General features: G+C 48.5%; 1 protein-coding gene across 4 annotated transcripts in view; it reads left to right on the forward strand.

The window, feature by feature from the left end:
• Window positions 1–1,243: 1,243 nt before the first annotated feature.
• The window catches only part of CADM1 (cell adhesion molecule 1), a 770,283-nt gene continuing 746,095 nt past the window's right edge, over window positions 1,244–25,431 (forward strand). For all 4 annotated transcript variants that reach the window (XM_069614504.1, XM_069614505.1, XM_069614506.1 and 1 more), the window contains exon 1: window positions 1,244–1,509. In XM_069614504.1, the coding sequence (XP_069470605.1) occupies window positions 1,428–1,509 (82 nt within the window). In that variant the 5' untranslated portion in view covers window positions 1,244–1,427. The remainder of the gene's footprint in view (window positions 1,510–25,431) is intronic.

Consider the following 25,431-nt stretch of genomic DNA (forward strand, 5'->3'; position numbering starts at 1 on the left):
GATTACTCACACTCTTGGGTTTACAGCAACAAAAGGAGAACAGGAAATCCCAGAAGACAAAGAAGAAGAAAAGACTGGCAAATGCGCCTCCTGCATGGACTGTCTCCTTCGTGCCCCTCCTGTTTCTTCACTGCTCCAAATGGAATGATTCATTAGTGTTTCCTTTTTCTCAGCCATTCCCTAGTTTTCTAAGGAAGTCTTTGGTTTTCGTATTCATGCATTGTTCCGCACCACAGGACTTCTCGGCGCTTTCAGCTTTACACACGCAATTATTACCCTCACTTCACCCATCTTCGATGTTCTCATGTTGCACATCAGTCTCAGGGGAACACATTCTCCAACCATACTTTACAAAGTCATCCTAGTGGTTCTGCTGCACCATGAGCCACAGAAAGGACTCCGGAAACACCTGCTTCATCACCGTCCCTCTGCTAGATTGTGAATGGCGAGTGGTGACCCGCTTCGTCATCGTTCCTTTGCTAGATGGTTTTCGTATTCATGCATCAGTCTGCCTCACGTTTCCATCAGCTTAAAACAACTCCATCGGGGTCACGCGGCTCCTTCGGGTGTTGCCAGATGACCTCGGATGCGGCTTCGTGTTTTGGAAGGTTTTACTCGTCCCCACTTTACCTTTATTTGCTCACAGTTCGTTCCTTCATTTTGTAACTCTTTGTTTCCCGTGTCCTTACAGCGTTGCCCCTTTGTCGGATCGGATTCCCTGAGGTTTGCACAAGACCCGCCAGGACCCCATCCCCCGGCGCTAGAAATCATCCCTTCTGCTGCACTACCTCGCGCTCGCACTGCTTTCGCTCCGCCCACCTGCTGCCTGGCTCCGCCCACCTGCTGCCTGGCTCCGCCCCGGCCGTGGTGCCAATGCTCCCACCAGAAAGTACGTCACAGTGAGCATGATGAGGCAACGGGAGAGCCGCGAGAAAAAAGAGAGAGGTGGGCGTGTCTGGGCGGAGCTTGCTCGTCCCTCTTTCCCACGGCTCCGTCGGCTTGCTCTGGCTATCCTAGGGACCAGAGGCGTGGCCAGACACCACCTCCTGGAATCTCATTTTCTCATTTGTGAAACCCGACCCTTCCCCCTGCTTGTTAGTGATAAGCCACGCCCCCTGCACATGATTTGTCTCGCCTTTAAGCGTGCTGAACATCGGGGGAAAAGGGCGTGCCGCATCGCATAGGAGCCCCGCCTTTTGTGATCTCATTGGTCCTAGTCATACGAGACCCCGCCCTGCCGCGCGCAAAGGCTTTCTGAGGGCGTGTGGCGCCGCCTCCCCGCCACTTTGCCCCGCCCCTCCCGCTAAGCTCCGCCCTCCTCCTCTTATCCCCGGCGCATCACCCGTGGGTCCTACCTCCGCGCATCTCATTAGCCGCCGTTGGCTACCTCTCTCCCCGCAGCCCTCAGTCTGCTGCTGGAGTCCGACATGGCGACACCGATGCCTCGCTCCGCTGCCCCCTCCCGCCTGCTGGTACTTTGCTGCGCTGCCGCCGCCGTGCTCTCGCAAGGTAAGCGCTCCAGCCGAGAGGCGGGCTCCTGGACCAGGCGGGGCCCGGGACCTGACCGGGTTCCTCTGGGCGGGTGGCAGGTGCGCGCCCTGACTTGGCAGCGGACTCTGCCTCGGAGCTTTTACCCGCATTTCTTGATCCCTGCACTGTGGAATAGGTGCACCCTGCGCACCGAACTGTGCGCGCGCTCCTGTGTGGGGTGTTTCACTCTGCTTATTGCGCTGCACTTGTGCTCGAATTTCTTTCTTTTATTTGTGAAATGGGACAGAGCCTCCCCCTATGGTAATTGTTCTGGTTTCACACACCCTGTGACTGCTCTGTATTCTTGTGTGCGTATTGCCCTGCCCGCACCTGCTCTGCTGGGTGCAGACCCGGCTCCCTCTTATGTCCGCAGTGTTGGTTATGTCCTCACCCCTGTGCCTGCCGGGCTCTCGCTCCATATTGTTGGCGTCCGCCGCACCCCCCGTGCTGCGTTCTGTTTCCCATTATGCCGGGTTTCTTTGCGGGCCATATCCTATTAATGCCTGATATTGGACCCCTTGCAGTTGCACTCAATGCTGCGGGGGGGGGGGGGGGTTCTTCATGTTGCTGTGGGGGGCTTCTTATGTTGCTGTGGAGCTCATGCCATTTCCTGTGTTTTTACCATACCACCTGCCTCGCCCACCCATCACACTTGCTGTGTGCCACTTCCTTATGCCTGTTATTCTGGGGTCTCCACTCCCCAAGCATGCTTTACTGATATATCCCCCGCGTACGGCTCCTGTGTGTGGTGCCCACCCATGCCTACTGTTTGGTGCAACTTGTCCTTCGCCCATCTTTACATCTGGTGCCGCTCCCCCCCTCTACACTTCCTTATGCCTGTTATTCTGTGAGCTACCAGTTCGCCGCCCCATCTGTTTTGCTGACCCCCCCCCCCCCCCCACACCCCACATTGATGCTATCACTCCACCCCACCATGTAGACGTATCGTGATGTTTCGCCTAACCTGCTTATGGGCGCTGCGACCTGCCCGCCACTCACCCATCATTGCCTCCGCTTTCCGTGGACTTTAACAACCGCACGACTGCTGGGCTGGGTGTCGCCGCTCCCTAGCACCCCAATGACTTCAAATCTGGATGCTACCACCCTCCCCGTGTGCCTGGGGGCTCGTGCTTAGTAGCCACCCTACTGCTTGCTGTGGCTCGCGCAGCCCATATTGCGAATGGATGTGTTGCTTACGGGTGTGCAAACAGCTGCTTTCTTTGGTGGTTGAACGTTCGCCTCATTATGTGGGTTGCGTGGATCTTGTTTCCTGCCTTTGGGGGGGGGGGGTCGCTATTGAGGGCCATGTCCAGTATTGATCTTTTGGGGGATGCACGCTGCATTTTGACTCACTTTGCGCCCCCACTGGCGTTCGTGGGGTTCATTGCAATTGCATGTGTTCTCCTTCCCCCAGGAGTTGCCGTCTTCCCTTATGTGGCTTGGCACATCTGACAGCAGGCGGGCACTGGCTCGGGTGTGTTGTGGTTGAAGGCTGCAGCTTAGTGCGATTAAATAAGTACTTTGCCATGTTTTTGTGGGGGAGAAGGATGCCGTTTTTGGTGCTCGTATTTGTACATCTCAAAATAAGGAGGTTATTGTTAGAAACATGTAGGGTCGCACATGTGCCCCCTTTGCCCGCACATACGGGATGGGTGGACCCCCCCCCCCCCGGCAGGCTCAATAGAAGCCGTCTTGGTTTAAAAGTAGTGTTCCCGTCGGAGGGGTTAGGCGGCCGGTGCCTTGCGCAATAATGCAGAATCTAGCGTGGGGGGCGGGGAGGGGGTTGACTGGAGCTGCGCAGATGTTAAGGAAGGGCTCACGAAGTCGTACACGAGCACCTGTGCCGGCCGGGGTGCAGGGTGGCTGGGGAGATTAAGGATGCTGGGGTACAAGACTGTGGTGTTTATGCTGCTACGGCGCGGGGGGGGGGGCGCTGTTAAAGAGGGATATGTAGGGCGGAGGGGGGGGGGGGTGTAGGCGTCCGGCCTCCGAGCTAAAAAACTGGCGCTGTGTTGGTGGACCGGGTATGGGAGCCGACTCCTCTGCCACGAGTAAGCGACCCCCCAATCCCATCCCCCCCCCCAATAGCAAGACAGCAGAGCTATCCCGCCCCCTGGAGCCGTTTTCTATTTCAGAATGACCCTTTCCTGGGTGAAGTCCACGAGCCAGTGCTGCTTTTAAATGATATCCCGGTTCACACCATCCACGTTTTGGGGGCGCTGGCCACCATCCTCGCAGAACCTGTGGCGAAATCCCAAGTGTGCATCGCAGAATGTAAACACGCGATCAGACCTCGGTGTAGTAAGCCCCCGCCCCTTCTTTAGTTACAGCTCCACGGATGCTGAACTCCTACAAATGCTGGAGGGTGCCCCACCCCCTGCACAGGAAGGGACTGGGGATTATTTACATGTTGGACGGATAGGATACACCTAACGGATTTTTCTCCACCCACCCCCTGGACACGAAGGGGTTAAGAGACCTCTAGTCGGCCACTGTGAGCCCTGCACGCAATTGAAATGCAAGAATGTGTGTCGCTGTTTGTGCCGGGGGTTGCTTTATTTAAGCGTGGTTTCCTCATCCTTTTAGTACAATGTAACCGGGTTTACGCTCGCGCTCATGCCACCCCTTTTTGTGCTCGTGTAACTTAATGCTTCAGGGTTTTAGTGACCCCAGGGGCTGAGCTGCCAGCATTTAGTGAATGCAATCTAGTTCCAACCTCGGCGGCCCCTTTTGACCACTGTCCTCCTTACCTAGTTTTCCTCAGGTCCCGACCACCCTTTCAGATCCGATAGAGCGCCTAGAGGCCATGCAAGTGGCCAGAGGATGATAGATTCCAATAACGTGGCATCCTCCGATCCAGTGACCGTGTCTGCTCAAAGTGGGGGTGCTGATAAACCGGCGTTATTGATTGATTTCACAACCAATGGCTGTCCCCTTCTCCCACTCAAGCACCGGCACGGTCTTGTGACCCTCTGCACACCCGGATCTAATTGTTCTAGAGGAAGGGGTGCTGTAATTTACGTACAACGCATCCCTCTGTAGAGGTTAGTGAAGATTCACAACCCTTCCCTATATCATTAGTGCATATCTGGCTGTATCTCTCTGGGAGTCTGTTTCTGGATATCTTATCCCTGCATTATTGGTGCATGTCTGGCTGTATCTCTCTGGGAGTCTGTTTCTGGATATCCTGTTATTTGCCTTCCCCAGAAGAGGGGTTCTGAACATTGGTTCTTCATCACCAAAGCCTTGGTCTAAGGCTGCTCCTGGGAGGGAGTCCTACCGTGTTATGCTAGCCATCCTTGGCACAAGACTCTCCCAGGGAGGAGGGGAGTGTGGGCTTAGCTACCGTGTCGGGCAGCTCCATGGAGAAAGGCGGGTGAACACTGTAACTAACCCAGTTGTGGTGTAATGCCTAACATTGGCTCGTGCCCTGCCACTGCTGTAAAGGTACTCCGGCAGAATGATGAGGTGTGCCCTCAGTGGCAGAGCTCCAGAGTGTAAACCCTGTACCGTAGAGCTGTGCTCCAACAATGTCACCGCACCACTACGTATGCTGCTTTACTCGTTGCCATGGGAGCAGCTCTATTTTTTTTTTTGTTTTGCTCTTGCGATGGGTTACTCATTGGAAGTTGGTTTAACATACTGCTTTTTATGTTGGTGTTCTTGGTCGTTCTGAATATCTTTTTAAGACTCCTTTTTCATGTTGCTAGTCTGACTTGAGTGTTTCCGAATGGTCATTCCTCAAACCACTTCCTGGTGGGAGGCTGCATCGACCAACTAGGGCATGATTAGTTTTGAGGTTTGCCAGTCCCACAGCCTTGTAGTCTACTGGCACTGGTGATTCAACTTCGCGGGTGCTGGTCTGTAAAGCCATGGGGCCTTTTAAAGCAGTGTCAGCCATATTTGTATGCCTTCTTGGCCCTTCCGGCAAGGTGAGTGGTAGTAATGGTTAGTCGGGTGATAGTGGCATGCCCTGATTGGATTCAAGAATCCAGATATGATGAACTCTGATTCTATGTGGTCATCTGCTTCTGGTTGTTGGTGTTTAGAGGGGTGTATGCATACACCTGCCTCCCCAGCCACCCATTTTGCCATTTATCTGATGCTCTGGTGTTCTGGCTCCACGTTTGTGGATGAAGTAAGGATGGCTTTTGGGCTGAGCATGTGTATCCCAGGTGCTCTGTTGGTTGGCTAGGTGACTATTGGGGGAGTTGGGGCTAATATAAGGAATGGGTACTAAAAAAGTCATCATGGCAACTGGGCATGCATGTGTACTTATGGGGATGTACTTGCCTGTTGACTGTTTTTGGCATTGAATATCACATGGAGGGGACTGGGGGCAGATGTACACTGTGGTTGATGGCATTCAAGATACTGGGCCTCATTACGAGTTGGGCGCAAAGGGATACCGGGCACCGGTAAGGGCACAGTGCCTGTGATCCCTTTACGCCCTATTCCGAGTTCCCTTAGCGGGTTCCTTCCTTAACGCCTGGTTTGACCAGGAGTTAAGGACGGGACCCGTTAAGGGACTTTAGAGTTAATAACGGTACCGCAATTTGCGGTACCGTTATTAGCGCCTTCCCATTGAACCCTATGAGGGCTGAAATGGGAATGGGGAATGGCTTTTTCAATGGGGATTTACCGGTGCCGCAAAGGTCAGAATAGACCGGTAAGTCCCCATTGAACCAGGGCAGATTTGGTACTTGTATTGGAGGTAGTCATGGCGCAAATAGCGCCATGATTACCTCCAAACTCGGAATGAAGTCTGTGTCCAGAGTTTAGGGTTTGTGCCCCAAGTATGCAGTGCAGGTGAATTTTCCAGCACAGGAATTGTCTCTGGGGGTGACTGGCATTTCTCGTAATGTCTACTTCTGGATTAGTGGTGGGGCAGTTGAGTTACCTTGTAAACACTCACGCCCCCACCCCCCCACAGTCCATGCTAGCTTGATGAAAAACTTGGAACACATACCCCTGTTGATACCGTTGCCTTGTGATGCAGAGTTCCACACCTTCTTGCTGTGCGGTGAACTTGTTACTTGTAGGTTTGCTTTTTATGTTTTCCTTTCAATGAGTTGTGCTAGACCGGACTCCTCCCAATGATGCCTTTGGGAGGAGCACGTTACAACCTATTAGGGAGAAATTGGGAGTGAGGGATATTTTAAGAGGAATAAGTTGTGAAAAAAACAGTGCAGTCTCCCTTTTTTTTAAAAGGAGAACTGCTAGGTATGTCTTGTGAAGAGGGGAGACTGCACACAACCCAGTTCACTGCACCATCCTATATGCAGGGTCGGACTGGGTCATACAATTCTCGGGCACCAATGAAAGTAGCCCTCAGTTGCAAATTGATTTTCTTTCCTTTTGTGACACTATTTGAATAGTAACCAAGGGGACGTTTTTTGATTAGTGTGACGCAATTTGTGCATTTTAAATATTTATTCAGCAATACAGGTCAAAACTACTAGCTGCAGAGTGAATTAACTCATTAAATTGGCAAAAAAAGTGGCCCACTTTGACCAACAAACTGGCCCACATCAGCATTTTGTGCTTTTCGTTCTGCCATTGGCCTATTGCCCTATAGGCCCGCCTGTCAGTGCCTGCCTATATGTATTTATAGGACATCTGCAAAGTAACTGCCAGCTAGTACTTCCTGAATGATGCCTTTTCACGTGAGAAGTATGAGGATTGCCTCACTTCACTAATCAATGTGTCCAGGGAATGATTAGCTTCTGGCAAGGATGCCGGAAGTGAGTTTGAAGTCTCCACGCCTCACCCTTTATTGATAAAATGCCATGTCCTGCTACACTATATAAAGCCCCAATCCCTGATTGTGGGAGTCTCCCAAATGTAGGCTCGGCTACAGCTGGCCTTTCCTGGCACACAGTGGCAGAGATGGGGAAACCCTGGTGCTCTAATCAAGAGGGCTGTTGTTCACAAGTAGTGCCTTTTCTTGACTGCCTCTTCCGGCAAAAGGGAAGCTCAGCCTAATACATATGGCTCCCCATTGGCGAAGTATCTACCTGTGTCACTTAATTGTTTTTACTCCCTCTCTGCCAAGTGTTTGGTGAGTATCTACCTAATTTTCTTGCCTTTGGTGGATATAAGTTGCATAGGATCAATATTAGGAAGTCCCCTTAGGTTGATGGTATTTTTGTTATTTTGTGGTATACTGGTGAGCCTAACTTTAGAGTATCTCCTGATAATTCGTCTTACACTAGGATCACGAGCGGTAAGCGAATACTGGACTTGGTATGCTCTAAATAATGAACTTATCCCCTTTGCAGTATACTATTTACAATGCCACATATGCCCCTTTGGCTTGCATCTCAGAATACATTTACAATGTAAATGAAACGGGAGCCTTCATTCAGAGCCTCTCGGAAGAACACAATTTACTGTGACTAACTTTGCTTTACATTTTACATGTTCTGCATCTGTTTGCCAACCTAAGAGCTGAGCATATAATAAGTAAGCTGAGGCTAATTCACCTTTTTCAAATTGTTGTTCTTTCGTAGAAGTTAGAAATATACAATTACACAGAATGACATTTACAATGCATATCATTCATGTTGTATTTCAAACCTAAACTAGGCCTTTCCTGCAATGGGTTTCAAAACCTATTTGCAATAATGGTCAGAGTTGAACTTTGCAGCACAACTTGGCAGAGTACAAGCTTCTGTCGCATCACTTTTATCGCATTCATTGAGAAACATGATCAGTTATGCACATTTAAAATGTCACTGTGCAGCACCTAAAAATGAAATGATTTACCCACTCTACACACTATCTAAGATTAAGCATTCACTAATTAGCACACTTCTCAAATTAACTGAATTTACCAATGATAATCTTTAAGTGTGTGTGTGCGCGCTCCCGTCTACCTGCCGGACACACTTATTTGTTTGCACACATGATCCTCTGTCTGTGCCTGCTGGCCCCCAGGGTCAGCAAAACCCTTCTGAAACAACTGCCAGCCAGGAACCCAAAGCCGGATAGTGAGTTGAGTCTTACTCCCTCATGCCAGCCTTTTTAAACCCTCTGAGTTAAGCCTGCCCACCATGTACGTCCTAATTACACAAAATCTAGAATTGTCCTGCCTTTCTCCATGTAATCATGTCCTTCAAAACCACCTACCCATGAAACTTAGCAAGCCCCCTCGAAAGCCGTGAATGGTAGCAACTCAAGCAAATGGCTACACCTCGGTGCTGTTTTACTGCTCTGAAAGTCTTTTAAACAGTACAATGTATTTAGCAGAACAGATTTTATGTTCCACACTTATGATTTGTCACATCTTCATTCAAACACAGCGCAGACTTAATTCTGTACATATTTATTGCTTTTCCAAGCTAACCCTGCACAGCCCAAATGCCGGGATTTATCAAATTGCACAAACGTGCATACGAGAGCCATGGACTGATTTACCCAGAATATATGCAATGCATGTTAGAAGCATAAAGTTTGTGATACTTGGTACGTGTTCGTATAATCCCTTTTGTATCCCTATCCCTGAGGAACATGCATATTGTGCAGGATCAATCTCGACTTCAGCTTTTAGCTGGCATGTGTGTTATGCTTTACAAACTGATCTATGCTCTTGCACAGACTACACTATCGCTTAAATCTCATCCCTGTTGAAATTCAGGCCAAATCTCCCTACACCTGTATAGCATGACTGGCTTGCTGGTATACTGGCATGTGCATGGGCGCAACACGTTGACTTATGGGAGATTGAGGCTACTATGTAAATGGTCAAATGCTTCTGGGCAGACTGCTGTGGCCTGTTGGTGTTGTGGTGCTTGTAATGTGTTGATATTGTAGAATGCAACTTTTGGCTCTCCATTTGTCCTTTGTGTCCCAGGTCTGCACACCAGAGGAGCCTAGTCTGTTTCAGGTCCCATGTTGCTGATTTGTCAGTGTGTCCTAGGAGCTGTTGGAGGCTGTGTGAGGTGCTGTCCTGTCATTTTGATGACTTATACTCTTAGTACTGAATGATCTATTGATCTCTCCAGGCGACCCCAAGGGGAGAGGACGAAAGATCTGCATGATGCGGGGGGGGGGCCTATTGGCAGAGATGGTGCTAGGGAAGGATAATGTGAACAAAGTTTGCAGAGCATTGTGAGGAATTGGACTATCCGCAAGTGGAAATTGTGCGTGCCTGTTATAATGAAAATTTATGATGGGAGACCAGCCTCAGAGAAATGTGAAAGGCCATTCCACACACATTTCATCTGCTTCCTGCACAAAAAGCCTTGTTGTGTGTACTCTGGGAAGACACAGCCTACAGGCGGTGTCTTCCCGCATCATATTCAGCTGGAATGTGACAGCCCCAGGTATATAAATGCATCTCAAGAAGGGGGGGGGGGGCCTTCCTCCAGTCATGAGCAGCCTTATTTAAATATCAATGGCTCCATGGACCTGCTTTCCCTTTGTCTAATCTGGCTGGTGGCAGTGCATATTAATGTTATAACTGAGGCAAGCCTGAGAGGCGTGATTGCCGGAAGAGACAACAGGAAGGCATGGACTAACAACCTTTCGGTATGCATGTATGCAATGTGTCAACTTGAAGCTAGTTCCCACCTCTGTATGAAAAGCAGTGAATGGCCCGTCTGGGTCCAGCAGCTACTGCAGGTGTCCCTGCAGAGCATACTACTTTTGGGAGACTTGCACTTTAATCAAGAGTCAGAGGGCACCGTTAACCAGAGACACTTTGATCTACAACACAGTAAGATGGGTGCGACTTGGGTATACGTTGTCACCCCTTGTCTGTCCTGTTGCAGAGCACTCTGGTCCTGACCTTATGCATAACAGAAGATTGTTGGTGGGGACCTAGGATTGGCTCATTAAGATAGGCTTAGCCTGCACCAATCGCCTCTTTTTGCAGATCATCCATTGACTTTGAAAGGAACAAGAATTACTCATTTGGACCTGGGCTGAAGGTACAGTCTAACTTGCATCTTTTGAGAGTGAAGGAAGATCCCTCCCCTAAACATCTCCCAGGGAACAGAGGGAGATACCAGACTCCCATCCAGCATCTCCAGAACTGGTACTCGGCCAGCACACAGCGGTCCCTGGTAGGTTATGCTAGCAAGCTTCCTAGATGGGAAGTCCCAGAGTCTATGGACAAAGGACAAGGCTGTTGCCTGCAATCGCTCTCTTCTGAGCTTTGAGCCGTCCGCCTTGAAAGGACACGAGCCTGGCTAGGAGTGCCACACAAACCTCATCCAGCGTCCATCTTTTAAGGACATTTTTGAGAGAGTAGAGTCCTCGAACTGCATCTGGCTGCACCGCTGACTGTCACGTTGCAGTTACTAGAGCCGTCCAAGCCGTTTCAACCAGCATTGCAGATCTGCCAATCAGCACAGAGAATAGTTGTTGGCCCGAACTGCAGTGTCGTACAGCCTACAGATGTCCAGCCTCGCTTGCCGAACTGCCTGCTGATTGGTATGCGCAGCTTTCTCCCGCCACTGACTGTCTCGGGCTTGGAAGCACCCTGGAACCACCTCAACACTGAGCGCCAAGAACTTATTCAGCAGCAGGTACATTGTGGTTCTGCCCCTGGTCCTTCTCCGAAGGCCCCTATAGACTGTTGCAACCCTTTGCCCCTTTGGTGCTGATACCAAAAAACCAAAAAACCTTGAACAGTAAGAGTGATTACTTTACCAACTACCCTCCTGTCAGTATCCACAGCGCTTCCCTTTTCTTCGTGAAACTGAGTTCTAGCACACTACAAAATACAACCGCAGAGGACAATCTGTTGTAGTAATAATAAAGTAGATATGGTTATACAACCTTGACTGGACAGTCCCTTTATCATTGGGTAATTCTATTTTCACTGTGTTGCAACAATCCACCATCCACAACCATGCGGAAATAAGCCATGCACTTTACAAAAAATTGGATAAGGTCCTATAATTCACTTGTATTCCAATCTGATCACATCCCGACTGGTGTATTAGAGGTATGGGGCTGATTGATGGTTTAGAAACCAATATTCATACCTGGACCACTGATGCCTCGGATGTTGATCCGTCACAAGCATATTGTGATGCTCTGGGATGCGAAGGGACTGGCCCTGGTCCCATGCCCTTGCAGGGCTACTCTAAATGGATCCTGTTCTCATGCCACTACCGGTGGTGGCATCAGGGAATTGCCGAGTGATTGAGAGGCCAATAGATTACTAAATAGTGTGGGGGTCTGGTTTTGTTTTTTTCCTTTTCTACTCCGCATTACTCTATCAATCGTCTTTTGTTAAAAAAAGAGTAATCCGTCTGAACCATACCAATTGGGTTGCCCACCTGGTGACAGAGTAATTTTGCCAATGGTGCCACCCATCATGGCTCCTAGTAGTTTCATGATAGCATGGCATATGCTGGGTGCCAGAGGCCACTTGGTTTGAATGCTCCATGAGAGAAGGGTCACGGATGCATTTTCCCTGCTACGGTTTAGCGTAGCATCACTCTGTATGTGTTATACTCATGTAATGCATATCAATGGATTAAAGGGCACCCCCGTCCAAGATCTGGATGCCATCCACATCAACAACTATGCATGCAAAAGCACTTGACTCCACTTCGGATTAATGAACTTCGCTCTACTGAAAAATCGCTGATGTCTCTGCAACAGCGTCTATTGTCTGTGATGTGTACATGGCTTTAGGAAGGGGTGGAGCAAGGGGGGGGTCACTGAGAAAAATACCCCCTCCCTCATTAGAGACCCTTTATATTTGTAGTCGGTCCCCACAGACACTGCAGGCTAAGATACTGGCTGGGACAGGCAGCCATTATTTGTTGGGGACCGTGGTGGAACAAGGGGGCCATTGAAGGCTACTCTGAGAATTAACAATTCATAATGAGATGGAGGGAGTGGGGTCCTGGGTCCCCTGGCTGATGCTGCTATTATATCACAGAGCTTTATTCATGGCAGTGCAACCTAGTAAAGGGACGACGACTCGCAGCGAGCTTCCATTGTATGCTGGAACTTCGCGTGCGGCCATCTTGGCTTCGGTCATAGACGCACTCCTTTTTATTCCCCCCACGTGTTTTGGTCAGGGACTTTGTCAGTAGGACTGAAGTCCCCTTTTTAGAGTTGGGACGATGTAGACTAGGGTTCTACAACCTTTGGATCTGTTTTCGTATCGGCCCTGTTCAATGGTGTGGATTCATGGGAGTTGTTGTCCAAAACATTTGGCGAGCCACATATACCCACTCCATGTTGGCTGTCTTCAAACAGTCAGATGTATGCTCAGTGCCTGTGAGAGAGCATTTTTCAGTTGGAAAGGATCAATTCCAGTCTTTTGTGGAAGAAAAAAATAAGTGATGGCAATGAGTTAAGTGGCAAGAGAATTCAGTTTGCTCTTTGATTTTGTTAGCCTTTTCTCAGCGCATGTACACTTCTCCTGGTCGTGTTTTTTGTTTGTTGCCATGACTGTCTGATCCTGTGAACTTGTTATGCTAGTTGAGCTGTTGGAGGTGCCGTCGCACCCTGGTAGCGTGCCTGCAGCCGGACCAGTTCGGGCCTGCCACAGTTGTACCCAGGCCTCCTGATGTGACTTACCACGTGTGTGCGCTATCGTCATCTTCCGGTGTAGGCACATCTGTTGGGATGCCCACTTTATTGGCATCGTTGCTGCATAGGCGTAGCTAGCTTCCATTGGTGTCTGCAACTTGTGGATCGCTTGATCGAAGACACCCATGATTATTCACCATTAACTATGCTGGCAAGGGCTGGAGAAGTAGCTCAGGCAGGGGTCTGCTACCTGTGGCTCTCTAGATGTTTTGGACTAGGTCTTCCCTGATCACTCGTCTTTATGACTCTGCTGGCTGAGGCTCATGGGAGTTGTAGTTCAAAATGAGTCGACAGTTTCACTCCTGGTTTAGTTTGTCGGTGGATCTCCCCATAGCCAGGTACTGTGGACTGTTGCCCGTTTGTTCTTTGCTTGCCTTTTGCTGGGGCTTGCTTGGTAAGTGGCGTAATGGTGGGTGCAAGTTGTCTGCTCGGTTTTTGTCAGGCAATGACTAGATGTCGCCTGCCTGGCAAGTGTCAGCTTGGTGTCAGCTTGTCACCATGTTGAAACACCGGAGCGCTTCTGCAATTACGGCAGTCCTAATATTCGCTCTTGCGTCCGTGGCTGATGGGTGTCTCCGGGGCAATATGCTTAGTATTCCCAGCGCCTCTGCCTCTCTGTTCCTGCCCCGTGGCGCTATGCAGCGTCAGACCTCCTGACTCTTATTAAAATGCTGAACTGGATCCAGAGTATTATTTGTAAAGAAGAAACTGGACTAAATATTCATATCTGCTGCAAATGACACTTGGTTTCGCTTCTCGTCCGTATTTCACGCCTCATTTGCGATATACAATTGCCCACGAAAAGCGATTCTGTTCCTCCTGTAATACGTTAAATCAAACATCGGAGGAAATGCATTTGCAACATAACTAGAAATATATTCGCTTGATTTTCTGAATCTGTTTTGTGCAAATAGAATCGGAGTGGTTTAAGCACGTGTGTGCTGGGAAGTCTTGTGCCTGTTGGCACTGTGGCTGGGCTTCAGTTATATCCTGGTGTCCTGCTCTGAGGGTCCAGGAGGAAATGTCAAATTCCTATTTAACATGTTTCTAAGGTTATATCAGATCTACACTTCCTTCTACAGGGGATGTTCATCCACAGAAAATGACCCCTTCCCACAAGCCAAATTACCCTGCACCACTTAATTTTTTAATAACACACGCAGAAGGGTTATCTGTGCATAACTTGCATCCAGGGTCTACAATTTTTAATCTCTCCAGGGGTCGGTCTGCAACTCTCTGTATGTGTTGGACTACTACTCCCATGATCCATCACCGACTGTGCTGGGTTGGCCTGATGGGAATTGTAGTCCTAAACGCTTGGCGATCCAAAGGCTGCAGGCCACTGCTCTAGGTGTTTTGGACTTCAACTCATTAGTCCTGGCCAACCTAGTCAACAGTGGGAGTTGTAGTTCATCGTGTCTAGGGAGCCACAGTTTGAGGGACCCCCGCCTTACATTAACACCTCTTGCTGACGCATCACTGCTAGGGTAGGTGCTCTACCTGCACACCGGACAGTGCCACCTCCTACAGGCGGAGAGGATTGGCTGGCATTGCCAGTAACCCACCACTTAGATTTGCAGAGGATGGCGGGGGCAGCATAGGATGCATGGGAGGCAGGGTTTCTTCTAGGTCGTCCTCACCATCCTGTTTTCCAGATATCTGCAAAAACCTTTGATTACCCTACATCTGAATGGGATGATCTTTACATATCCAGTGGCTGACTTTTATTAAGGGCCAGAAACGCATATCCAAGTCCTAAAGGCTCACAAGCGACGCTGGAGTTATGGCAAGCTAGCTTTATTCATGCACCGGCAGGGTTGGGTGGGCGCTAGGGGCATCGGATGGTGCACAGAGTAAATATGGCTGAGGGTCAGAGGAGCTGCTTGCAGAGCTAAACGCCAGTCCCTCACACTCGTGAGGTTGGATCAGGCTGCACTCTAAAGCTGAATGCATGCATCTAAACTGAAACGTGTGCCATTCAACAATTGTGATTTGCTGCGACGGCTACTCGTTGGCAATGCCAGGAGGGCAGGGTGGACTATATAAACCTCTGAAATGCAACCAGCTGAATTCCCTGCTGTTTGAACAGGGTGCAAGCTGCTACTTACCGGAAGTGTTGCTGGGCGTTGAGCCTCTTAGTATTGTTCCATAGGTGTCATGGAAAGCGCCTCTGCTTCGAAGTACAGCATCTTGGCGCGTTGTTTGCCTGGCTGTCTGCATGCTCCTCCTGCTACTTGTTTGGTCTGACTCTTATTAACTGATCATGATTAAGACGTGTACTAGAACTCATGGCCATAGTAATGCATTGGCATTTGGTAAATGCGATTTTGAATTTCAGGCTTCTGTTAAAGTGGTGGGTAAAGGGCATTTTGTGCCTTTAGCCATCTGTAGTTTGTGTGGTGCATGTGTGTATATATGTGTGTATATATATATATATATATATATATCTTTTTTTTTTTTTTTTTGGTGTGCAGGGATGAGGCTGAATACTGCCTGTCCCATGTGCTTGCTTGGGTTATTTGGGGGGCAATTGTCTATGCATACTTGTGTGGCGGTCCTTGGTTGCTGTGGCAAGCATTCTGTCCTGCAGCATGTTTCCAATGGTAGAAATACCGGCGGCAACCAGCTCGCATGGTACTCTGTTTCATTTTGATGGTCTTATCATAACTTGCTTGTTTTTCCCGAATGCATGTGGGGTGGCCAGCTTCCTTGTGGCAACTGGTCGTGGTGATGGCTTGTATGCATTTCACTGACCATTCATCTGGTTGTCTCTTGTGGTGTCAGCCTACATTACTGCAGTAGCACAAGGTTAATGGCGTGTTCAGTTTATTTTTTATGGTGGTTGTCGCTCGTCTCCTCGCTTCTCATGCAACTTTTTTTTTCAAAACCTTAAGGCACCCCCCCCCCTCTGGCATGCATCTCGCTTGCATGGTTGTCCAATAGTCCATGTGACTGACAGCTGTTTTTGAAGACATGTCTGTTTTTGCCTCTTCATTGGAAGGTTGAGCTCTCTGGAAGCATGGAGTCCTACAAACCTCCTCGCACCACATCCCTTCCCACACACATGTTACTTGGGCCTTGAAATCGGCCTCATCGGCCTCACCGTCCGCACCACCAGAACTGCCAAGAGGTCGGAAAATGCCCCTAGCAGTGGTTGCCGCGGGCAGGGATTTTTGGGGACTCGCATTTAACCTAGAGTGACTGATTCAGTGAGTTGGCATTTAGTTCAGAGTAGTAAAACAATCGTAAATGTTTTTTTAAAAATAAACATTTTTGCTATGAAATTGATCATAATATGGGCCGTAGCATCAAATATTCAGGTTTATCGTTTTAGGTGTGGGACTTTCAGGTGTGGCATTCCCTAGATGATTGCTGTACAAAATACCAGAGGTAGACTTTGTACTAGCGTGTTTCCTAGCTCAGAACAGGCCGGATATATGGATACATTGGAACTTGAAAATTAATTTTGCTTATGGTGTAAAGGCATGCAAGTGTTCAGAGCTTGAATCTCTGCAGTCGCAAGTGAAGTTTTCTAAATGAATTAGAAATCTGGATTCTGCTCTTATGTGATGTTAATTAGTTTATTTGATGAAGTGTTTGTAAGTACAAATGTGAACTGGTACTGTGATCGTGAGCCTTGTGTACACTAGCGAAGATTTATGATTAAATGTTGTTGCTTAGTTTTTGTTTTGCCAATTTTTTAATTTTTTTATTACATGGAATTTGTATAATGCACTCCGGGGGTATTGTTGTAATATCTGGATTGTTTTTAAAAGACTCTACGTAGAGCATGTGAGTGTAATAATGGGGGACTATGTTTATGAAATGTTGCTGTTGGGAGCTATAAGGAAAACTGGTCTCCGAATTTCAACAGGGGCAGAATGTTGGGCTTGGACAGCAAGCGGCGTGAGAGTCTGGGCTGAATCTGTTGTGAGTCAGTATTGTGAATGCATGGAAACAATACAAGGTAAAAGGGTTACGGTTTGAATTCGGCATTACATAAAAGCTGGTGTTATCATTTGGACACCACACCATGGTTCACTATGCACTGAGTGGCAGTGAAGCATAAGACCAACAGTTGACGTACTCTAAGAATACCCCAACACCACTAGCCTATCCCCGACTAATGTTCAAGGCAGATCAGTCCATATCATTTTGGTGCAGAGCATGGGTATAAATTGGCATGCTAAATGAGATGGCCAGCACAGGCTGTGCAATGCGTTTGGAAATTAAAGGTGTTTTGTGGGGAAGACGTGACCAGTTGAAGATGTGGAGTGTGAAGAGCTATGTTGCTCAAAGGAGCCCCATCATTGTTCGCTCTGCAGGAAACCAATGATCTGTTTTCTGCCTGAATCTCTGTGCGGAGGTGACGGGCTAAACATGTGCTCTCTGGAACTTTCTAGAGGGTTGGCCAACTGGGGGTGGGGCAGGTATTTGACACATGACATCACTGTCGGCGGCAAGCATTTTCTTACACTTTCTTTAGGCAATCCTACATCAATGTGCAGATCTGAGAGGCTGGTCTAAAGGGGATGTGCAGTGAAGTTTGGGGTAGGTCTTTCTTCCTGGGCTCTTGAGTGATTTGCTGAATTCATTCAGGCCGAGGGCAGAGAAGCGGATAAAGAAACCTTTCTCAGGGCTGTCCAGGGAGCTGATTGGAGTCTTCCTAATGCATTCTGCAGGCAGTTGCAGCCTGGAAATGTGTGCTACATTTCTAAAGTATACAGCTATTTTGCATGTGTTACCGTCACGAGGAGCAAGCTTCAGATATAACGGAGGGTTTATAAGCTGCCAAGACTAGTGATGAGCTTCAAGGTTAGTGTAGCAGTGTTCTGTACATCTATCGCAATAAATGGTGTTTGAAGCCCATTGGGAGAAAAAGCTACTTGCCACGGGGCGTTACAAATTAAATATGTTTGCAGCTATGTTTTTCAGCCAACCAAATTATGCTTAATGCACTAATGCACCCAAGCCTCCTCCCTGCCCCCATCTTCTGCACATTACATTTCACTGTTTGACCCTTAACCAGTCCATTTAAGGGCAATGGTGTGTGTATATATACATATAATGTATTGTTGGGTAGTTAATCTTTTAAATAAACTAGGAAGTGAGTAATGCATAGCGACGGTTGTATTGCACGCCTTGTGAGATATCGTCAATAACTGCATGCACTCTGCATAATTGAACTCCAAGTAACTCTGCTGCTGAGGAATTTCTAAACGGGGCTCATCCATTAATAACTGGCACAAGAACGATTTCCTGCCAGGCCTTGGGAAGGGCACAAGCTCTACAGAGATGAAGATCTTTGTAGTGGGTCGCAGTGCAGGACTTTGCATGACTATACGTGGGCTCATGTGTTACTCAATATTCCGCTGTAATGACTGCTTTGCAGGAGGTGGGGGTATGGTAGTGCATCGACTCTTGGGGCCTCGCCAAGGGCACACTTCTACCACTGGGCTTTAGGCGCTAGATTAGACAGACATCTGCTATACAGGTCGACTGTCTGCAAGCCATTTAATGAACAAATCTAACCTGGCCATGGATCCCTAGGAATGTAGAAGAAATCCCTAGTCCAATTCGGATTGGGCATTCTTTGCCTTGCCAAAGTTACCAGATAGTGGGGTTCAGGAAACATCTGCCTTCTGCCCAGTATCTGTGACGCCACCGGAAGACAATGGGCTTTTTGTTGTCTTATCCCCTTTATGGATCTTTGAGATCCCAGTGGCTGAGACCTCTGCTAAACCAGTATGCAATTAAAACCAGGGGTGCGGCTCCTATAATAGTGATGTGTTCTTCAATCCGGCTTTTTACCACGTCACAATGTTGGTTTTCAGATTTTAGAAAGGGGGAAAGATTTCTTAAAGGTGGTAGACGCGTGCTTCGTGCGGGAAGGATTTGGTATTTGAGGATTATTTTTGCTTGTCTGTCTCAAGTCATTCTACGCAGGAGCTACTTAACTCTTGCTTAGCCACTCTGTCACCCCCCTCCCCCCCGACAGTACAGTGTGAGCATAGGTTAATGATCAGCAACTCCTGTTAAATTCAACCACTTCAATAACCAACAAAATTGTTGTCCTGTTGCCACCCTTTCCTTGGCTACTAGTTTCTGCCCATCCTTGGCTGATCTAGGCTCCTAACACATTGCAAGTCGGGTCAGCACACTTGTGCTTATCGGGAGACCCTCCCAATTCCAGCGCCTCCAGATTTTCACAATGGTGTAACATGGCCACAGTGCTTGTGCTCGATCAAGGTGTCAGTTGATTGGGGGACGGGTGGGGGGGTGGGCTGTATAAGCTGGCCGCCCCAAGAACAAACCAAACACCTTGTTGCTTTCTAGTTAAAGACCACTTTCTTAGCCCTTAAGTTCCTGTTTTGGGGGATTTAGAGTTCCGACAAGTTCTCCCAAATGGCAGTCTAGGTAGTAGCTGGCGCGTTCAGGTGGGTTTACAGAACCAGATTTCACAAATACTCCCTGGCATGTTTGCTTCGGTGGCAGGGTCTTGTGCTCCATGTAGGTTCCTTCCACGCTGGCAGGCATTCACGTAATGAATAGGCGCAGAGCTACTCTAGGCTATATATTAGCCTGTGTTAATGATTTGAGTTTTGAATTACTTCATGAAATCTGGTCCCCTTCATTCCTACGTGTGCTAGTTTGCTCTAGTGCGCCTAGAAGCATTGTATGCACTACCCCAGGCCCTATGTCCAGTCTGTCGAACCAAAGGATCCCACCATGCCCATCTCAATTGTTCTGGGATAGTTGCATATTGCAAACCAAGCTGTGAGAAGCATAATTCCACAAGAGAGCCAGGTTATATGGCACAGATGTGGCCGAGTGGATGTTCTCAAAAAACTGTGTAGGGAGGGGAAATTGGCCTCATAAGGCGGGGACCCGCGACCTGCTACACTTGTACGCCCATGATCCCTTACCATTGACTGCTGCCTTGGGTTGGTGGGAGTTGTAGTCGAATACACCTTGAGAGCCAAATGTTCCAGCCCACAGATTATTTGGTTTCCGATGGTGATTGGAAGGGCAGTGGTAGTGGCACATTACCCCCAGTTTGTGTTTTAGGATGAGTTGTGGTATAGTGGGTTTGCGGCTGCATGCGTGGCCTGATTTGTTGCATCTTGCCAGATTGAAGGTTCAGGTTTCAGCCAGGTTAAGCTTTATGCCGGGGCCTTGGAGTATGACTCTTCTCCAAGCAGAACATCATTTTAAAACTGCCAGTTTTTAATTTGCAGCAGCACGTGTACCTCAAGATGAGGGGTCTAAGGCAGTGGTATTCAAACTGTGGGTCGCGACCCCCTAGGGGTCCGCGGGTGCATCCCAGGGGGGCCCTGAGAGCTCAGCATGAAAAGATTTTTTTTTTTTTTTTTTTTTTTTTTTTTTTTTAGATTGGAAGAAATGGGCAGGGGTGGCCCACATGGGCGGGCTGAAGCATGAAACTGTCTCAGGCAACAATGAAAAAGTGGCCCACAGTTGTAAATGGATATTCATTCCTTTAGTCACAGACTGGGCCTCATTACTACTATGGCGGACCAGTAACAACGGTGCTGGTAAGCTACCGGCACCGTTGCTACCGTTCCGCCATAGTAAGAGTTGTGCTCGTGGGTGCTTGACAGCCCCCGCCAGGTCTGACCTCAGCTCGTCGGATGCACCAGCACCGTTATTAACGGTGCCGGTGCATCCGAGCTCCCCCTTCCCATTTGAGCCATATGGGGCTCAAATGGGAATGGGGATCTACCGGCACCTTCGAAAGGGCAATTATCATGTCCGCCTAACTCGGCATGACCTAGTAATTGCCCATTCGCGGGTGCCAGACCCGGATGCAACCCCAGTGGCAGCCGTGCCGGTTTTACCGGCACAGCTACCGCCAGAGTAGTTATGAAGCCCACTGTTTCAATAGTACCCAAAGGGGTGCTTTGTGTTAAAATGTAAGTAAATGCTGATATATTCAGCAACAATGGTCAACATTACTAACTGCATAGTGGCCCCTCACCCATTATGGAGGAGCTAAGGAGCCAGCCCAGTGAAACAGTGAGCACTCCCTCAGCTGCTTTATCCAGCTAATGGAGTGCTCCTGGGCTGGCTGAACTGTCAAAGGGAAACACTGTTTCCCTTTGACAGTTCAGTTTAGTTCCCCAGCCGCACATGCTCACTGAGCCATGCAAGTGCTGGGGCGTTTTGCTTCGCCAGCATTGCATAGCTCATTGGAAATGCTGGCTGGGGCACTGCATGTCTGTATGTCCGAGGGGGAGCTCCTGCGCCTCCTCGCACATACGGACAGAGCAGCTGGAGCAGCACCCACACACAGGCCAATGCAGAAGGTACGTTTATGTTCATTGTTTTTATTTAAACATGTGTATGGATGCGTTATGAGTGAGTGTATGGTGATGGATGCTCATGTGAATGATAGTGATTGCTGTATGAATGTGCAGCGCCTTGCATATACACATAATCATGTTCATTGTGTTAGGACCAGTGGGGCCCAGGGGACAGGGATGGTATCTTTTTTTACCGGACATCTATCATTCAAAACCCTCTGCCTTGTCCACAAGGCTTTCTGGGGCCTCGGTCCAAAATACCTTCAGCTATTCCTCCGCAAATACCTCCCCTCTCGAGCTCTTCACTCCTCTACCTCCAACTCCCTCAGGGTCAGTCGTTTATCAAAGAAACGAGCTGGGGGTAGATCTCCGTCTTCGGCTGGGGCCTCCCTCTGGAACAGCGCCCTGCCACTCTAAAACTTGAGGAGAACCATCTTTCTTCCTGCACTTATCAGACCTACCCTGTCTGCTGCCTTAAACGTAGCACTTGCAAATTGCTGGCTGCACTACCACTGTTTGTTGCCTTTATTATTTATTTATTGTTATTTATCTGTTTCTCCTCTGCTTCGCACTTTCCACTTCTCCCCCCTTCCATGCACTTTTCCCCTCACACTTGCGCGTTCTCAATGTCACTGGGCCTAGTAAGATCGTTGTTTTATTCTCCTCTGTTCCCCTCCCTTGCCTTGTCACGCTCTGAAACACTTGTGTACGAGCGCGATAGAAATAAAATATCAATGCCTGCCCCCTGGACTCCCAGCAACAATTGCAAACTGTTTGGCTATTTACCCATTTTTTGTTAAAAGTATGCTCTACAATGCAACATTTTAACCTATTATTTAAAAAAAAAATTCACAGGGGGAAACCCCCCGAACCTCCCCTTAATGCCCCTCCACTTAAAAAAGATTCACCAGCCGCCACTGGCCCTCAGACTGTGTTGGGAACGGGATGGGGGAACCGAGGGACTATGGTGGGAGCACAATGGGTGGGAACCATGGGATAGTGATGGGAGCAGAGTGGGGAGAGCCCTGGGTGTGTGATGGGGTGGGGAGAGACCAGCGACTGGGTAGGAGTGGGATGAGGGAGCCCAGCGACTTTGATGGGAGCAGGTGACGGCGCGCAATATATACTGTCCATTTGGCATTTCTGGGGGGTCCCGACCTGCCCAAATTTTGCTCAGGGGGGCCCTGGCCAAAAAAGTTTGAAGACCACTGGTCTAAGGTCTCCTTTAAGTGGACCTAAAGCCAGTGGGAATAATCTGGAACTGTTCCCCCTGTTGTAGCCTGTCTCCAATGATGGCGCTCTAATGCATCTGTTCATGTCTTTGCCGCTGCCACAGCCGCACGAAATTATGCACTTTGGAGCAGCTAGACTCAGAACGGTGGGGGATCTTCCTGAAACGCTGCAGAGGAGGTTGGCCGTGCTGGAGGCGTGCGTCTCACCGCCGGAGGGGGAGCGCGTGCTCCCATTCATAAAGGGAAGCCTGCTTTGACTCAGCAGGTATTGCCTACAGAACTAGGTCACACTCGATGCATCAAACCTTACCAAATCGCTGGTAGTGCCTGCTATTGCTTTGTTTAATAGGCCATTAGACCTCCTGTGCCTGCAGAAGTGTTGACTTAAAAATGCATTAACCTGAGTAATAACAGTTATAATAATGGACAGCTAAATAATGTTTTGGAATAACTAGGAGTAAAACCCCTTTATAGTCGGCTGGTGAATGATTGTCGAGTGAGGCTCTGGCGGGAAGGCAGTGGTTGGCTTTTCAGTGTTGGAATTTGTTGCACCTTCACTCGGGTGGAAAGAGTCGTTCATCTGCCTGTAGCGGAAATTGAGTATTCAGAAATTTGGTTTATTGATTATAATGGCAGTGTTTCTTTAATCCATTTCCCTTCCTCATGCACAGTGGAAGCAAGGTTGATTTCACTTGGCACATGAAAGAGGTTTTCTGAGAGGGAAGGATCTACACCCTTTTCTGAGTATTAAAGAATGGGACCCGCCAGAAGTCGCATGACCAACCTGGAAAGTTTTCTAATGTAAATACCACTGTTTTGGAGTTCAATGCAGTCTCAACATTGATGCTCTAGATTAATGCTTCAATGGCCAGTCTTGCCTCCCTATTGTCTGGTAACCAGGAAATCTCAACTTGGTCCAATTCATCCAACTGTGATCAATTGCCCTCATTCTGTGAGCAGACTGCTTTTTGCACTTTTTGCTCTGTCAGTCCTCTGCAGACCTGCCTCCCTGTTTGGTCTCCTGGATTCACTGGTTCCAACTGCACGTCTCCCTTCCTGTGACTGGTCTGTCTCCTTGATGACTACTGTTATTTTGTCCTGTGCCTTTTATGTGACTCAGTTACAGGGAAGAAAGACTTGGATAGATCCCGGTCATGGAAGCAGGGGCAATTTACTTCACCACTTGGTGATTCTGACTCTTGCTCCATGCCTAAGGGGACTGGTTTTGATGCAAGTGATTTGAGGCACCTGGAGCATTTTCATTTACATTAAACCTTTTGCCTTAATGGTACTTCTGCCTTGTATCGTGTGTTGCCGTTGGGTATTGCATTTTACTCATGCCCTTGACACAGACCTGCTAACTCACCCGCACACAGAAACCAGTACTTTTGGACTGCGCCAATCAACGCAGCAGCAAAGATATCGTGCACCCCCACCTCCCTCGTGCCCTGCGTTAACCTGAACCATCCCCTCTTCAGATCCACCGGAGTGCATGGCAAATGGCTGTGGTGGGTGGTTTGTATTCCAGTAACCTACATTCTCCCACCGACTACCTCCCAGGCCCGCATTTTATTCCAATTTCTATATACAAAGTTCAATGCGGCTCATCCCTTGTGCTGCTAGGTCTTGGATGGACGCATTGTTTGGTTGCCTGTTTCTGGACTACCTCCAACCCGTCAGCTTCTGGCCTTAAGGTGTCCATGATGCACCACTCGAGGCCTAATTGATTGTAATGCTAAAGCGACTATCCTTCAATGACTGCACCTCTTCGTTTGCTCTGGTTCTGCTCACTGGCCTTGTCAAACTAGCTACTTTTTTAAGATCATCTAATATTGTGACCTTTTTTGATTCCTCGCGTTTAGGTAGATCTCCCACCATAGGTTTATCCCCTGCTTTGTGTTAAATATGGACCATTGGTTTCAACTCCCAGACGAAATTAATATTTTTAAATATGCATAACCCCTGGAAGGCCTGTTTTACTCACATCTGTTCCTTATGCCAGGATTGAGGTGCTCTGAGTCGACACCTTTTTTTATTATTGATCTTGTAGAATTGAACTTGTGCTTCTTCACCAATTCCAGCCAGGCCCAGTTTACCATCCAGGCTTCTACCCCCAAAGCTGTTAAACGTATGTGCACGTCTTCTCTATGTAGGCGCGTTCTGTTTCTCATGGATCATAGCCTCACTGTGCATTGGTCAGTTCTGGTTTACCCTCTCGTTGAGCCTGTGACCCACAGGCTTTCTGGTTTGGAAGTGGGTGGATATCTGAATACAACAAATGCTGCTGAAATCCTGTGTTATCCACTACAACAGTAAGTGATTGGCCACTTAACATTAGATCCGCAGATCTTCTTACCCATATCTTGGACCTTCTTTTATTTATTTTTTTGTAGGTGGACCGTGAATAATACATATCTGTGATGTGCATACACCCTGCAGCAACTTTTGACTGAGATGTGATTCCCGCGATCTTTAACCATTGACTACACTCTTGAGCAGTGATGGAATTAGTTGTCCAAAACAGTGGCAGGAGCTATTGCGGGAGGGTGGGGATGGGGGGGGCGGTGGGGGCTAGTATACAGATTTAACTTCCACATACGATAGAAACTGGTCATTGTGCACGAGTCTCTCTGCAAGTGAAGGCTGACGGGGTATCTATTGGAGGGCTTGAGGGCGATATGGGGGGGAAGCCTGGGACAAGGGTGACATAGATTTGTGTCTGGAATCCTAGATTGGGGGCAATGCAAAGGGAACTGGACCAGATGGACTAGCTTGGATGACAGTAC

Source organism: Ambystoma mexicanum, chromosome 9, assembly GCF_040938575.1.
Source record: "Ambystoma mexicanum isolate Mex_15411 chromosome 9, UKY_AmexF1_1, whole genome shotgun sequence".
Classification (NCBI taxonomy): domain Eukaryota; kingdom Metazoa; phylum Chordata; class Amphibia; order Caudata; family Ambystomatidae; genus Ambystoma; species Ambystoma mexicanum.